The sequence below is a fragment of the Myotis daubentonii genome, chromosome 11, assembly GCF_963259705.1.
Source record: "Myotis daubentonii chromosome 11, mMyoDau2.1, whole genome shotgun sequence".
NCBI lineage: Eukaryota > Metazoa > Chordata > Mammalia > Chiroptera > Vespertilionidae > Myotis > Myotis daubentonii.
Window position 1 is genome coordinate 56,002,939 of NC_081850.1, and position 17,149 is coordinate 56,020,087.

General features: G+C 47.2%; 1 protein-coding gene across 1 annotated transcript in view; it reads left to right on the plus strand.

Moving 5' to 3' along the window:
• Window positions 1–249: 249 nt before the first annotated feature.
• The window catches only part of GALNT12 (polypeptide N-acetylgalactosaminyltransferase 12), a 28,184-nt gene continuing 11,284 nt past the window's right edge, over window positions 250–17,149 (plus strand). The window contains exons 1-4 of the mRNA XM_059657469.1: window positions 250–690; window positions 10,926–11,095; window positions 14,475–14,664; window positions 16,671–16,856. Coding sequence (XP_059513452.1) covers window positions 326–690; window positions 10,926–11,095; window positions 14,475–14,664; window positions 16,671–16,856 — 911 coding nt within the window. The 5' untranslated portion in view covers window positions 250–325. The remainder of the gene's footprint in view (window positions 691–10,925; window positions 11,096–14,474; window positions 14,665–16,670; window positions 16,857–17,149) is intronic.

Sequence of the window (17,149 nt, forward strand, 5' to 3'; positions counted from 1 at the left end):
ACTCTGATCAGGGTTCATAGGTCGACACTCAACCACGCTGGTCAGGCCGTTATTTTTTAAATAATACACACAGCCCAGCCAGCAGGTGCAAGTCTCTGCAAGCCCACGCAGAGCTGTGGGGAATGGCCATCCTCCTCCTCCTCCTCCAGGGGACCCGGCTCCAATGGGCGGGCGGGGAAGGAAGGGGGCGGGGCGCAGGTGGGGCGGGCAGGGGGCGGGCAGTGGGCGGGCCAGGGCGGGGCGAGGCGGCGCTGTTCCGGGATCCGGGTCCCGGCTGCCCCGCCACCGCGGGGCGCGCCGAGCGCTGGCAGCCGCTGGTGGGCGCATGTGGGGGCGCTCGGCGTGGCGGCGCTGCCCACGGGGGCTAAGGCGCGGCCGGGAGGCGCTGCTGGTGCTGCTGGCGTTGCTGGCGCTGGTCGGGCTGGGCTCGGTGCTGAGAGCGCAACGTGCGGCCAGGACGGCCGAGCCGAGACCCTCGCGCACCCCGCGCTCCGGCCGGCGCGACCCGGTCCTGCCGCGGCCACCGGTGCCGGAGGACGCTTTGGGCGCGCGGGGCGAGGCGGTGCGGCTGCAGCTGGAGGGCGAGGAACTGCGGCTGCAGGAGGAGAGCGTGCGGCTGCATCAGATCAACATCTACCTTAGCGACCGCATCTCGCTGCACCGCCGCCTGCCGGAGCGCTGGAACCCGCTGTGAGTCCGCAGGTGGCCGGAGGAGCCTTGCCCGCGGAGCCGGGGCGCCCCAGTTTCCGCATCTGTGGAGTGGCCTGGTGGCCGTGGGGTCTCAACATACCTGGGGCTTGCGCGTCTTATTGAGTCTTTCTCGGGACTTGGCCGTGGAAGGGTTCACATGGGGGGAGGGGCGCAAGAAAGTTTTAAAAAATGAAGACAGAAAAAATGTCAGAAATTGAGGAATCTGTTCCTATGTGGTCTCTTGGCTCTCTCCCTCTTCGGAAAGTCTGTCATTCGGTCCAGAAAAGTGGGGATCGGGACTAAGCCGACAGGTTTAAGATGAGACCCCCATTGGGTGCCCTTCCTGGGCCGCACAGCACCCTCAGTCCAGCTCTGCCAGTATCTTCCTGCCTTTGCAAAGCCAAGGACTCCTGGGGTTCAAGACAGGCTCCATTTAGTTATGCGTGCGCCTGGGCCGTGAAGGATTCCAGCCACGTCAGAGGCTGCAATCCACCTTCCCTCTCACCTGAGCGTTAGGAGGAGGAAGGCAGGTAGGAGTGGCTGGTGGGAAGGGCGCCTTCTGGCTGTGGTCGAGCCCGCTTCACTCCTGTGGGTGGTGCTGGCCCAGAGCCTGTGTGGTCAAAGGCCCAATTCCTACTGGAGCTGCTGGCTGGGCGCTTGGTGCCCACTGCCCAGGTTTTGAGAAGGGAACACGCTGGCAGGAGGACAGCCCTTCTGGCCTCCTCTCTCTTTTCCTCAGTTGGTGGGAATCTTCCAGTTCCCTGCTTGATCCACTCCTTAAAGACTGAGGAAAAGAGAGCTCAGAGTTGGGCAGCCTGCTGTGTGTATCAGGCACCTGCTACCCCTCCCTGATCCTTGTCTTTCCTAATTTACAGGCGTGGAAATAGGCCCAGAGAGGAGAGGTGACAACTAGAAAGTGGTGGAACGTGGGGGGACGTGACCCTCTTGGTTCCCTTGGCACTGATTTCCGGATTTAAGGGACCTGCCCTGTGGATCCTTGGCCGGAGAGAGAATGAATGTCTGCACGAGGTGGCCCTACCTCTGCAAAGTTTGGATGGACTTGCACCTCCCTATTTTTTGAGATCTGTTCACGGCTAGCCTCCTGCTTTTGCCTGAGGCATTTTCCCTGTTAATCTTTTTGAGAAGTTTGTTGGGATTGGTAGCAGTTCCCTTCACTTCATCCAAATGGCTGAATGCATGTTTATCTCTTTGAAACCCAAGGGTTCTCACTGAGTAACAGTTTAGGGCAGTGGTCGGCAAACTATGGCTTTCGAGCCACATGTGGCTCTTTGGCCCCTGAGTGTGCCTCTTCCACAAAATACCACGTGTGGGCGCACACATACAGTGCGATTGAAACTTCGTGGCCCATGCGCAGAAGTCGGTATTTTGTGGAAGAGCCACACTCAAGGGGCCAAAGAGCCGCATGTGGCCTGTGAGCCGCAGTTTGCTGACCACTGGTAGGGGAAGCTTTCTAGGGTTCAAACCCAGCCCATGTGAGATAAAATTCTCACTCTTTTGTTCATCAGCTCTGTGATCTTAAGCAAGCTATCTAGCTTCTCTGAGCCTGTTTCCTTAGCTGCAAAATAGGGAATGAGTAGCCCTGGCTGGTGTGCGCAGTGGGTAGAGTGTTGGCCTGAGAACCAAAGGGTCATGGGTTCAGTTCCTGGTCAAAGGCATGTACCTGGTTTGCAGGTTCATCCCCAGCTCCCTCATGCAGGAAGCACTCTCTCTCTCTCTCTCTCTCTCTTTCTCCCTCTCCCTCCCTCCCTCCCTCCCTCCCTCCCTCCCTCTCTCTCTCCCCTTCCTTCCCCCACCCTCCCTTCCACTCTCTCTGAAAATCCTTGGGTGAGGATTAACAACAACAACAAAAAATGGGGAATGAGTAAAAAGACGCAACCTAGGCAGTAATAAAGCACCTAACACTTGGGAACACACTGTGCACTCAGTTCTTTTTTCTTTTTTTTAAAATATATTTTATTGATTTTTCACAGAGAGGAAGGGAGAGAGACAGAGAGCCAGAAACATCGATGAGAGAGAAACATCGATCAGCCGCCCCCCGCACATCCCCCACTGGGGATATGCCCGCAACCCAGGCACACGCCCCCGACTGGAATCGAACCCGGGACCCCCCAGTCCGCAGGTCGACGCTCTATCCACTGAGCTAAACTGGTTTTGGCCGCACTCAATTCTTGTTAGTTTTCCTCTCTTCCCTGTTGCTAACAACTTACTCAGTAGGCCACTTCTAAGAGTCGTCTAGGGATTGGTCATAAAGTTTTTCTTTTCTGGATTCCTACTTCCTTTATTGTCCCAGTTGTGAAATCGCTTTGGGACACTGCGGATGACCTATGGGCTATGGTATCCTGTCTCCATGGTGACGCAGCTGCCCTGTGTCCTATCAGGATTTGCTTATAGATCCTGCTGTGGCATTGACCCTGGGAAGTTAATCCTAACCCAGCACGATAAGGAGTCTGAATACCTCTAGCCTTTAATTCCTGCTGCAAGGCCTGTTGGGTTATTCTCGCCTAGCTGGAGAGAAAGGTATGCTTATCTCTGTTGGGCTCAGCCCTGCCAGGCCTTGAGGTATAACTTTGGTGTGGCCAATAGTGTCAGGGCCTTTCTTGGTGACTCACTTTTATAGTTCATACAGGGGTGAGGACTTAATCAGGCTCTTTAGATTTAGCCTGAGGAATGGCAGGTTATGAGTTCACAGTCTGGATGGGAGATTTGGTCCCTTGGGAATCTAATTAATAAGCGGAGGGGTTGTTAAGAAGCTTGAATGTTACAGGAGGGAAGGCCCTGAGGCAGCATCCAGTCTCAACTAAGAGAAGAAGCCAAGTTAACACTCAGATCTGGGGAGAGCTGATCTAGAACCTAGATGTTTGGGGTTTTTTTGTTAATCCTCACCCGAGGATGTTTTTCCATTGATTTTTAGAGAGAGTGGAAGTAGAGAAGAAGGGAGGGAGGGGAGAGAGAGAGAGAGAGAGAGAGAGAGAGAGAGAGAAACATTGATGTGAGAGACACATCTATTGGTTGCCTCCCACACGCTCTGGGACCTAGGCCAAGGTTCAAACCTGACACCCAGGTATGTGCCCTTCCTTGACCATGAATAGAACCCGTGACACTTTGGTACATGCGCCTATGCTCTAACCCCTGAGCCACACCAGCCATGGTTAGAACTCAGATCTTTTATTCTCTCCTCCCTTTTGGGTGGAGTCAATTATCTGTTTTAATTATAAAAACAATAGATGTTCAAAAAATAAAAATCACCTATAAATTTACCACCCTGGGGAGAACCACTGTTAACATTTTGCTGTCATCCTTCTAGATTTTTCCAGGTATGGAAATAGATTTTGAAAATATACATATGGGCCCTGGCCAGTTGCTCAGTGGTTAGAGCATTAGCCCGTGGACTGCAGTGGTCGGTTTCAAATTCCTTCAGGTTTGATTCCAGACTGATAGAAAAACTTAGGAGTGTTGGTTCTAATTCCTTAAAACAGCGGTTCTCAACCTGTGGGTCGAGACCCCTTTGGGGATCGAACGACCCTTTCACAGGGGTCGCCTAAGACCATCGGAAAACACATATATAATTACGTATTGTTTTTGTGATTAATCACTATGCTTTAATTATGTTCAATTTGTAACAATGAAAATACATCCTGCATATCAGATATTTACATTATGATTCATAACAGTAGCAAAATTACAGTTATGAAGTAGCAACGAAAATAATTTTATGGTTGGGGGTCACCACAACATGAGGAACTGTATTAAAGGGTCGCGGCATTAGGAAGGTTGAGAACCACTACCTTAAAACTTGTTGTAGACCCCAGCTCGTCTGAGTCTAATACTTTACATGCCAGTGGATTAGAGCACAGCTTTATTTTTGTTCGTTATTGCACCGAATCAAGGAGGAAGAGGTGGAGGATGACAAGCAATCCTTGCATGGTGATATAGTTTAGGGTTTGCAAAACCCTTTAACAACTCCCATATCATTTGAGCAAAGCCTGGAGAGGGAACTTTCACTCTGAGATGGCAGCCAGCCAAAGTGGGAAGCCAGATAGCTGGGTTTGTGGCCTTTGGAGACTTAAAAAGATTGATTTCAGAGACCATCCCCAGAACAATTAAATATAATTTTCTGTGGGTAGAGCCTAGGGCTAGGCTAAGGCTGATGTCAACTAGTGTTGAAAGCTACTGGCTGAGAGCCTAAAGATTTCTCACTCAGAAGATTAAGGGTGGGTGCTTTGGAGGGTGTGGGAGAGTACCAGAAGTAGACAAAGTGGGGATTAAAATCAGACCAAGTGCAGTTGAAACTAGTGATGACATCACAGTCATTGGAAGGTGTGTCACAAGCAAGTGATTGCTAACAATTTTGCACTCCCAATATTTGCCGAAAGTTTTCGTTTTCCTAGGTCAGAGAAGCCTTGAGATCATCACTAGGATGTCATTCTCATTTGTGTTCTGACTCATTTAGCCAGAGAGGAAAGTTGAGTGACAGTGCATTTTCATGGGCACTTGGATGAGGATGCCACGCATAAGAACATCGGGCGTTCTCTGCCATAGCAGAGGAGTTTGAACCACTGGTTAGGAAAGTGTCTAAATACACAGCTATTTGCATTTTTTAAATGCTTGCTCTGGTTTTAGCCTTATCAATACTGTAATTGCTGATGTATCTAAGTTTAGGGATCAGGATTTGGGTGCTGGGATGACAGTCTCAAAATAGCTCAAATTAGGTAATTTAGCAAAAGTGTTTGTGTCTTGCAGGGATTAGCAGGAGGGAGTTGGTTAGAATTTCACTTTTTGCAGGGAGGTAGCCTCCTTGTCTATTTTGATAACATTATCTTTGGAAAAACATCACACATAGTGTGGAGATTAGACTGATGCTTCTTTTGCTTCTCCAACAAGGCTGTAAACTGCGAGATATTTTATTCTTATTAGATTCAGCATGTGGCTGTCAGAGTGGCACCTTTTCTTTGAATCAGTTCTTTAAGTTTAGAGCGTGTTTAGTTTTCCCACTCATGCTGTGTAATTATGTTTGAAGTGTGTCTCTAGCATGTTGAATTTTGTGTTTGTTTGTTTTTAAATCCAGACTGACAATCTTTGACTTTAACTAGATAGTCATGTTCATTTATATTTATTGTGCTTATTGATACTTTAGGATTTAATTATATCATCTTATTTTATGCTTTCTTTTTGTTATACTTTTTCTCTCTTGGGGTTCTTTGGGTTGAAAGTGACTGAAAACCCAATGGAAACGGACTTAAATGTAAAAGAAAACATACTGACTTCTATAGTAGAAAGGTCTGGGGTGAGAACTGGGTTCAGATTATTTTGGGCCCTGGATTCAGAGATTCAATTGATATCATCAGAAAATGTTGACTGGTCAGGACTGGGGCATTTGACCTTACCAGAGGACTGTGTGTATGTAAATGTACGTGTGTGTGTGTGTGTGTGTGTGTGTGTGTGTGTGTGTGTGTATGTGTAACCACACAGGCTGAGAGTCCAGGAGGCATAGTTTCTGAAAGGGAAATCACAGTGCAATACTGTGAAGAAAGGAAGAAGGAATCTGGGCAGATAAAACACACCAGTGGACATGATGACCTCCCTGGCCTGTTCTACAAAGAATAGGAATTTTCAGTGCGATAACCTGAAAACAAAGATAAAAGCTCAGGAGGCGTTTACTGCACCCATTTCATTCATCTCCATACACTACATAGACATGTATTGTGTTAGTGGAGATTAAATGGAATAATGCATGTGAAGTGCTTATACTGCCTATCACGTAGTAAGCACCTAATACGTGCTACTACCATTACCAGGTACAATGCAAGGCATGCGGGATACCCAGAGAAAATGACAGTTCAGCCATTGCCCTCACAAAGCACCTGGTTATACCAGAAAGTTAAGGAAAGGATGGCTTCTGTGAGTCAGCAGTGAATTGGGCTCTGAGTTTCCTTTTTAAAATTATTTATTTGCTTGTTTGTTTATTTTTAATGATTTTAGGGAGAGAGGAAGGGAGAGGGGTAGGGAGATAGAAACATTGCTAAGAAACATCAATCGGCTGCCTCTTGCACGCCCTGCACTGGGGATCAAGCCTGAAACTCAGGCTTGTGCCCTGACCAGGAATCAAACCAGTGACATCGGGTTCCTGGGTCGACGCTCAACCACTGAGCCACACCGGCTAGACTGCTTTGAGCTTCCTTTTGTCCCCTAGGCAAAAATGGGACCCTGGGTGACTCAGAGTTGTTCTCGTCTAATTGAAGGATGCTCAGCTTTTTATCAGCCAGGCAAAGGGGAAAGTATTTTTTTTTTAAAATCTTTATTGTTCAGATTATTACATTTGTTCCTCTTCCCCCCCCCCCATAACTCCCCTCCTCCCAGTTCCCGCCCCACCCTCCGCCCTCACTCCCCACCCACTGTCCTCATCCATAGGTGCACGATTTTTGTCCAGTCTCTTCCCGAATCTCCCACACCCCTTTCCCCCCCAAGGATAGTCAGTCTATTCCCTTTCTATGTCCCTGATTCTATTATAATCACCAGTTCATTCTGTTCATCAGATTATTTATTCACTTGATTCTTAGATTCACTTGTTGATAGATGCATATTTGTTGTTCATAATTTGTTTTGTTTTTTTTTTTAAATCTTTATTGTTCAGATTATTACATTTGTTCCTTTTTTTCCCCCCCCATAACTCCCCTCCTCCCAATTCCCGCCCCACCCTCCGCCCTCACTCCCCACCCACTGTCCTCATCCATAGGTGCACGATTTTTGTCCAGTCTCTTCCCACATCTCCCACACCCCTTTCCCCCCCAAGAATAGTCAGTCCATTCCCTTTCTATGTCCCTGATTCTATTATAATCAACAGTTCATTCTGTTCATCAGATTATTTATTCACTTGATTCTTAGATTCACTTGTTGATAGATGCATATTTGTTGTTCATAATTTGTATCTTTACCTTTTTCTTCCTCTTCCTCTTCTTAAAGGATACCTTTCAGCATTTCATATAATCCTGGTTTGGTGGTGATGAACTCCTTTAGCTTTTCCTTATCTGTGAAGCTCTTTATCTGACCTTCAATTCTGAATGATAGCTTTGCTGGATAAAGTAATCTTGGTTGTAGGTTCTTGGTATTCATCACTTTGAATATTTCTTGCCACTCCCTTCTGGCCTGCAAAGTTTCTGTTGAGAAATCAGCTGACAGTCGTATGGGTATTCCCTTGTAGGTAACTGAGTTTCTTTCTCTTGCTGTTTTTAAGATTCTCTCTTTATCTTTTGCTCTTGGCATTTTAATTATGATGTGTCTTGGTGTGGTCCTCTTTGGATTCCTTTTGTTTGGGGTTCTCCGCGCTTCTTGGACCTGTAAGTCCATTTCTTTCACCAGGTGGGGGAAGTTTTCTGTCATTATTTCTTCAAATAGGTTTTCAATATCTTGCTCTCTCTCATCTTCTGGCACCCCTATAATTCTGATGTTGGTACGCTTGAAGCTGTCCCAGAGGCTCCTTACACTGTCCTCGCATTTTTGGATTCTTTTTTCATTTTGCTTTTCCAGTTGGGTGTTTTTTGCTTCCTCGCATTTCAAATCATTGACTTGATTCTCGCGCTCCTCTGGTCTGCTGTCGGGAGTCTGTATAATATTTGTTATTTCAGTCCGTGTATGCTTAATTTCTAGTTGGTTCCCCAACATAACATCGAGGGTCTCATTAGTTTTCTTGTAGATCTCATTAAGTTTATCGGCGGCTTCTAAACAGTTCTTGAGAGACCTTAAAAGTGTGGTTCTGAACTCTATATCTTCCATTGACAATTTTGTCCTGTTTCTTTGTCTCCGCATTTTGTTATGCTTCCTTGGTGCACCCCCTAGTGGTCTTTGTTCGCAGTCTTATAGTTAAACCTTGATTGTTGTAGCTAATACTAGGGAGGGTTTGACCTCCAGGCCAAGTGGCTATGAGAATCAGCTGTGTCAGCAGTGAGAGAACTTATGTCCTCTAGGGAGGTGCTAATCTAGCCTTTGCCTGAGGCTATCCGGCAAATGCCTCTGTGCAGGGCTTGGGTAGGGCGGGTAGCATAGGATCAACAGGGTGGGCCGGAGAGAGCAGTTATGGCGGCTCTCAGTCCTGTCCCCAGGGGCTCTGCCTCTCTGAGTCCCAGCACCCGCTGCAAAGCTGGGAGAGAAAGCTGCACTCGCTCTGACCGAAGCCAGACAGTCCCGCTTCTCCCGTTTGAGTCTGGGTCCCTAAAGACTCGCCTGTATCTGGAGCTCAGAGTCTGCGACTCCCTCCCGATTGAAAACGCCAACCGCGCCCTCCGCCGCCAGCCCGCTCCGCGCACTCCGCACCTCAGAATTTGACTTCAGCACTGCGCCTCCTCTGAGTGTCCATATGCGTTTCTCTTTCCTCCTAGTTGTAGGACTTCCACTCAGCCAGCGTTCCTGTGGTTCTGGGTGATGTCCCTTCCGTCTTTTAGTTTCACTTTTGAAGTAGTTGTTCAAAGCAGCAAACTCCGGCGTTAACCTATGCTGCCATCTTGGTTCCTCTGGGGAAAGTATTTTTTGTGAAAACATTCCAGAAGGGCACGTTGAGCAGTCACAAAGGAGAACGCCTGTAAGGGATTTTAAAGAAAGAAGGAGAAACTACCAGGCCCAGAGAAAGGAAAGGCCAGAATCTTAAATTATTGTTCATTGAAGGCATTTGCTATGGGAGCTAAAGAAATAGGATCCAGCTTTTAAAAAATAATCTCTTTTGTGATTATAAGAATGATGCATATTCATTATGGAACAATTTTAGAATGCAGGAAAACATAAAAATTAAATAATCAGAAATAATCTACTGCTCAGAGATAACCATTGTTAACATTATGGCATATTTCTTACTGTTTATTGCTTATGTGTGAGCACGTGCATACACACATTGTTGTGTATAGAACTGGCATTATGCTGTATAGATTTGTACTCTGTTTTTTTATTAACAATATAATGTTGTCATTGTCTTTTATTGTTAAATATCCTCTGAAGATGTGGTTTTGGGTGGCCATGTAGCATTTCTTCATGCAGCCATGCTACGTTTTATTTAACCATTTCTTGTTGGGCATTGAAATTGTCAATAGATTTTTGATATTATAAATAATGTTGCAAAGAAAAATTTTTACCACAAGCCTCCTTTAGGACATTTCTGATTATTGTCTTAGATGAGAAGTTCTTAGATACAGTAATATGACATCAAAGAGAAGAGGAGCATTTTAAAGCTCTGAGTGTGTGTTGCCAAAGTGGTATGCAGCGTTCTTGTGACTTAAGGGGACTCAAATAGAGAACCCACCTAGACAAGTGAGAAAAGTGGCCTTGGGCTTTGGGTTGTCACAGACCAATGGAAACACGAAAACAGAAACTCTGAGGACGGGCTGACATCCTGTCCCAACTCTATTCGGTCCAGCAGAGCTTTTTCTGTCCTCCTGCTTATTATTATGAGAAGGAATAAATTTTTTTTTTATTGCTTAAAGTATTACAAAGGGTATTACATATGTGTCCATTTTATCCCCCCGCCCTAGACAGTCCCCTAGCCTCCCCTATCACCCAGTGTCTTATGTCCATTGGTTATGCTTATATGCATGCATACAAGTCCTTTAGTTGATCTCTTACCCCCCTACCTCCTGCCCCCCAACCCTCCCCGGCCTTCCCGCTGCAGTTTGACAATCTGTTTGAGGCAGCTCTGCCTCTGTATCTATTATTGTTCAAAAGTTTATAATGGTTTCTATTGTCCATGAATGAGTGAGATCATGTGGTATTTTGAGAAGGAATAAATTTTAATCCAGAACAGTAGGGATGTGATTTTAGACTAAAGGACAGTTCTTTAAATCGCATCGACTTGATTTTCGAAAACTTCACTCTCTCCCTTCCTCTCTCCCTAAAATTAATAAAAACATATCCTTGGGTCAGGATTAAATAAAAAAAATAAATTAATAAAAGCAGGCACATCCCTTGCTGGAAAGTTTATACTGGCTGTAGTGGGAGACCTCAGTCTCTCGCTCCATACACCTCTCCATAGGCTAAGAGCAGCTCCATCCTCACGGATGGCGGCTGGCTTTCCTCAGAATAGATGGTCCATGGAAGGGAACATTATGAAAATCTCACTGTTCCCATGACCTGGTCTTGACCTATGCCCCTTCATCCCATCCCCAGCACCCGCCTGGCCGGGTACACACACAGTCAACAGTCGGTTCTCCATTCCTGAAGTTGTGTTGTATTTGCAGGTGCAAAGAAAAGAAATATGATTATGATCAATTGCCCACGACATCTATTATCATCGCATTTTATAATGAAGCCTGGTCAACTCTCCTTCGGACAGTTTACAGTGTCCTCGAGACGTCCCCAGACATCCTGCTAGAAGAAGTTATCCTTGTGGATGACTACAGTGATAGAGGTAAGCCCCTGACATGGGCTCTTGGTGGGACCTAGCTTTCCATGACAGTGCCTGGGAGGTGAGAATGCGATAAGGCCTGGTAAGGACAGGCCTCCTGCATCCCCCTGTCTGTGTCCAGCTCCTGCTCTTAGGGAGCTCAGAGCCTGGAGGAGGGACACAGATGTAATGACTGAGGGTTCTACCACATGGTGCTCCAGGAAACATGGGAAAGGGACTCACTGTGCTGGGTGCTCAGGATGGGTGGTTGACCTTCCTGGTAGCCTCAAAGGTCGAATAGTTTCTGGACAGCAAAGGAGGAGGGAGGGTGTTTCAAGTGGAGGGCATAGATGTGGAAAGGCCGGAGGTGCAGCTCCGTGTGGATTGTGTAGGACCTGCCAGTGGTTCAGGAAGGATGGAGGGCCAGCTGCTTGGGGAGAGGCAGGGAGAAGAGGTGGAGAAGGGTGCAGTGAGAACACAAGGCCAAGGAGCTGGGACTTTGTTCTAAGGGCAGGGAGAGCCCAGGCAGGGTTTTAAGCAGGAGAGCTGTTGGGGAGAATCCCTCTGGGCTGGACTGTGGAGAATGGTGTACAGAGGAGCTGGGTCAGGAGGCCAGGGGGCTGTAGGGGTGGCCCAGGCGAGAAATGGAGGCTTAGAGTCAGGTGGTGGCAGAGGAAAGGGAGGGAGGTGGGACTAGGGGTGCTCGAGTGGTGGCATCCACAGGGCCGGAGACTGGCTGAGATGCAAGGAGGACCCATGGGCTTCTGGCATGGGTCCCCGGGTGAATGGTGGTGCCATCTGAGAGCAGGACAAGCCACCCAGGACAGGAGGAACAGGTCTGGGAGAGGAAAGGGGTGTCTGGTTTTGGATGTGTTGAGTTTGAGATCAAAAGGGGCAGCCCAGACAAAAGAACTGAAGCCAGGGAGAGGTGTTCCATGAACAGGGTGGTCAGCGTCCCTACAGGCCTGACCAGTGACCTAGGATCCGGCCATTCACATGCAGCCCAGGGCTGGTCCTTCATTATTCAGTGAACAGTTTTTGAGTTTCTACGGTGTGCTGGGTGCTGTTCTAGGCACTGGGGATCCCTGGGCAGCAAGACGAGTCCCTGCTCATTTGTCTTTCTCTGAGTCTGTTTCTCATGGGCAAATGGGTTTATCCACACCGCCTCAGGGTTGTGGTGAGGAGTAAATGAGATCAGGGATTTATGCACATGTACAGGACAGACCCTCACGTAGCAGCAGCACGGAGGAGGCACTCATCTCCATTTCCTTTTGTTCCTTCCTCCCTGTCTGTGTGGACACTGTTCTGGCTCATACTGCATGGGCTTGAATCCACTCCAACACTTCACAGCCATGCAGCCTTGAGCAAGGAGCTTAACCAGTTTCAACCTTGGCTTCAGCTCCTGTTTTAAAATATATTAATGTAATTCATTAACATAGATAAAATAAAATAATAATATTTCCTACCTTGTAGGGTTGTTGCAAGGGTTAAGTGAGATAAAGCAAGGTACCAGTGCCTGGTATAGTGTTAGCACTTGTTAAATGGTAACTTCTATTTTTATGCAATACTAAACTAGAAAGTGCCGAAAATATTTCAGCAATGTCTTTATTCAGAAGCAAATAGCAGATTTAAAATGTTATCTTTAGGGCACTCACTGGATTGATGGGATTCTGTGGCAGGCAGGAGCATGGTCCGAACCCCTGCCAGCACAGCTCAGTTCCCTCAGAAACGTGCTGCAGGGCCACAGCTTCCCTTTCCCATCCTGATAACCTGTAAAGCAGGTGAGATGCTCACTCAAGCCATAATGGAGGTGAGAGTCCTGCCTGCCTCCTCCCGCCCTACCTGCACTGTCAGTCTGAGCTCCAAGAGGCTGACACCCCTTGAGGGTGTGGGAAGACAGTTCAGCAGACAGAAGATTAAAGCTGACCAAATCCACAATGAGTTCAGGAGGCCACAGGTGCACTTTTTGGGGTATTCACTGGGCACCATCATAAGTTATCTTTGCGTGGGAAGTCATCTGCCTTGCGCCTACCATCAACTTACTTGCAGTTATATTTGGATTGAAAAAAAAAAACAACTGATGAGTGTTACCTTTTTTTTGTAGTGGCAAGAATATTTTCACAAACTATGAAGCAACCTAGAACATTTTATAAAAATTTCCACTTTCTTGATGATTGAAGACTTTGAGACAGATCCCATTTGATGTAGAGAAATTCTCTCATTTTTATTTTGCCCCAGGCGTGCCTACCAGCCTCCACCTGACCACTGAGGGGTGTGAGTGGGGGCCTCCAGCCCTAGAGCCTGTGAATGGAGTCGGGGGTCTGGGGTCAGCACTAGCTGTGGGCACATCCTTTCAACTTTTAAGGACTCATTTCCTCTTTAGCAAAAGAGGATGTTCTCCTGACAAGTTGTAGATTTCTTTAATAAAGATCAGAAGGTGCACAAGAAAGCTCTGGGAGGCAGTGTTAAGCCTGTGGACTCAAGGAGACAGAGTCCGTGGGTTTAAATCATGGGCCCTCAGCTCACGTGCTCTGTGACCCTGACCTTGACAAGTTCCTTAGCCTCCCTGGCCTTAGTGTTCTCATCTATAAAATGGGAGTAATAGTGGTACCTACCTTGTAGGATTGTTGTGAGAATCATGTAAATCACTTAGCAATGAGCACAGTCGGCCCTCTCAGGCTAGCTGCCATTGTTATGACTACTATTACTGTGTCAACTGAAATATGCTACTGAGAAAATTTACATTAACAGAACTAACATCATATAATAAAATGTGCATTAATATAACTATAATAATATAGCTATAATAACAACATTTATATTAAAACTAGAGGCCCGATGCATGAAATTTGTGCAAGAGTAGGTCTTCCTTCCCCCGGCTGCCGGCACCAGCTTCCCTCTGGCACCTGGGATCCGGGCTTCCCTCACAGCCCTGGCTTCGTCCAAAAGGACTTCTGGTCTAATTAGCATATTATGCTTTTATTAGTATAGATTATTCCATATAAATTAAAAATTTATAGCATATTGCATAATTAATTAACATAAATTAACAAATTTATATTAACACAATTTTAAGAAAAATTGTGGTCAGATGGTTCTTGAGCTTTTTATTTTTAAATGTTCATAAGTCAAGGTGTAATGTATTTTGGGGGTAACAGTTTTATTGAGATATATCTGCATACATGTCACCCATTTTAGGCATTTGGTGATTCTGGAATTCCTCCCCCCCAGCCTCCCCTGGCCTTTGGGGTGCTTTCAGCCTTGGTTCTGGGTGAGGTGAGCACGTTCCCGGTGGCAGAGCAAAGGAGGCTTATGTCTGTTTAGTTGTCTTTTGGGGACAGGGTGGCCCTGGAAGGACCTGGCTTGGGATGTGTGTCCCTCATTGTCCCCCTTGCCTCCCCAGAGCACCTGAAGGAACGCCTGGAAAATGAGCTGTCAAAGCTGCCCAAGGTGCGCCTGATCCGCGCCAACAAGAGGGAGGGCCTGGTGCGAGCCCGGCTGCTGGGGGCTTCCGCGGCAAAGGGCCAAGTGCTGACCTTCCTGGACTGCCACTGTGAGTGCCACGAGGGGTGGCTGGAGCCACTGCTGCAGAGGTACGTGAGCCGTCGTCCGCGTGGGGAGGGTCCCAATGCTCCACAGAAGCAAAAACAGACTGATCACCACGTGTGAGCGGTCACGGGGCGCCTGGGTTCAGTGGCTCCTGGGACAAGTCCTTTGTCACTGGACAGTGTCTCTCAGATGGTCCTAACCAGGAACATAGCCCACTCTTTCCATGGGCTTTTGGAAATAGATGTTCTCGGTTGCCATGTCCAGCGGGTAGCGCTCCTGGCATTTGTGAGCCGGGAACCAGGGATGCCAAACATTTGCAGTGTGTGCCACCTGCACAGCAAAGGCTGGTTCTGCCCAGATGCCAGGAGTGAGTGCCTCTGTGGGCACCCTGCTACTCGGCCTGCACGTTCCATAAGCATGATTCAGAGTCCACTCCAGCGCTGACTCCCCAGTTTTCTCTTTCTTATAAAATTTAGGCTACCCATGGTTCCAACCAGCTTGATCGCAAGTCACAAGTTCTTGGGGCCTTTGCTAGAGACTATGCAGCATCTTTGAACCTGCCCAGCAGGTCTGCCTTGTCCCTCTCACCCCTTTTCATAATGCCCTCCATTTATTTAAAGAATTGGGCATTGGTAGTACTCACTCTGCAATTTCCTGAATTTAGTGAACTCAGAAGCTTGATTCTTTGTCTCACATAATCCACCCTGAACAGTGCGATTTTCCCCAAACTTGTAATTCTTACCTCAGTGTCATTCATAGTGTCATTCATTTCTGGTGTTATTCTAAAAACCCTTATAGCTCAAGTTTGGTGGATCTCTGTTTCTTCTCATCATTGTTTTGTGTGACTCTAATGATTTTTAGGTATCAGATTCCAGATACAGGACCCCAAAACATATCCCAGAGAAATCTAGTGTTCACACATGGTCCAGTCTCAGCTCATCTTCCCTCATGTGCTATCAAATGCAAAAAACACACACAGTATAACAGCAAGCCAAAGGATGGTTGGGCTCATAATAATGATTGTGGAGGAACTAGCTAAAGCATACACACAGGCTGATGCCTGCAACAGAAAATCATAGTGTTTCCCACTGTGTGTAATGTTTCACAATAATAAAAACGAAAAGAAAGGAATAGCAGTTGTTCTAGGTTCTCTGCCAGCCATCTCACGGACACCCCCATGTTAACCCTATGTGTATATACAGGGTGGGCAAAAACAAGTTTACTGTCGTGAGTACGTGAAACACAGAGGTTATTCTTGTATTATTATTTATTAATTATTGTATCGTTTTCTATACAAACAACTGTAAACCTACTTTGCCCACTCACATTGGGCCCTCAGAGGTGAGATGACTCAGCTAATGTTCACACAGTGAATAGGATTAGAATTTATATTCTAACTCCAAAGCTGGCCCTTTGGTCTGGGGGCATCTCTGCACAGGGAGATTATTATTTCTTGACATTTTATTTTTTTTAAATATATATATTTTAAAATATATTTTTATTGATTTCAGAGAGGAAGGGAGAGGGAGAGAGAGATAGAAATATCAGTGATGAGAGAGAATCATTGATTGGCTGCCTCCTGCAAGCCCCCTACTGGGGATCAAGCCTGCAACCCAGGCATGTGCCCTGACCGGGAATCGAACTGTGACCTCCTGGTTCATAGGTCGACGCTCAACCACTGAGCCAAGCTTGATGTTTTATGATTAATTGTGATTAAATGAAGGAACCTTTTGCAGTCTTGAGAAATTGAAAATCTGCTTTCTCTTTAAAAAAATTACCTTTGATTTTTTACACATCTTGACTTTCATTAAAGCTGTGGGATGTTTCATATTAAGGCAAGAATCCTTGCTCCCCACTTTCCCCTAAAAAGCCCCCAAGGTGGTCACCTGCCTGACATGGCTGCAGACACCTGGAATGAGAGAAGCAGGTCTTTCTCACATGGGTTTTCCTCCTTCCTAGTGGAAGGGTGAGGAGAGTCCATTCCCAGATTTCCTAATGGTCCCCCTGTACCCACCCACATGGAGAAACGGGGTGTCCTGGGGGTTTGCAGGATCCAGGAAGAGGAGTCGGCAGTGGTGTGCCCGGTGATTGATGTGATCGACTGGAACACCTTCGAGTACCTGGGGAACTCGGGAGAGCCCCAGATCGGCGGTTTCGACTGGAGGCTGGTGTTCACGTGGCACATGGTTCCTGAGAGGGAGAGGATGCGGATGCGGTCCCCTGTCGATGTCATCAGGTCAGGAGTCGACTTCTTTGAGCGAGCCTCATTGCATCTGGCTAACATGTCAGTGAAGGCCCTTGGGAGGGATGGTTAGCTGTTGGGCCCCCCACCCTAGTTTACACACTTATCATGCACAGAGTTATGTACTTGCCTGTTGAGATGTCTGTGTGCTTCCCCAGGGCAGGGACTGTGGGGTATGGCTGTGCTCCCAGGCCTAGCTTAGTGCTGGGCAGAGCCTGAGCTCAGGGTACTCTTTGGAGATGCATGACTGGACTGAAGGGCTTGTGGTGGGAAAGGAGTTCAACTAG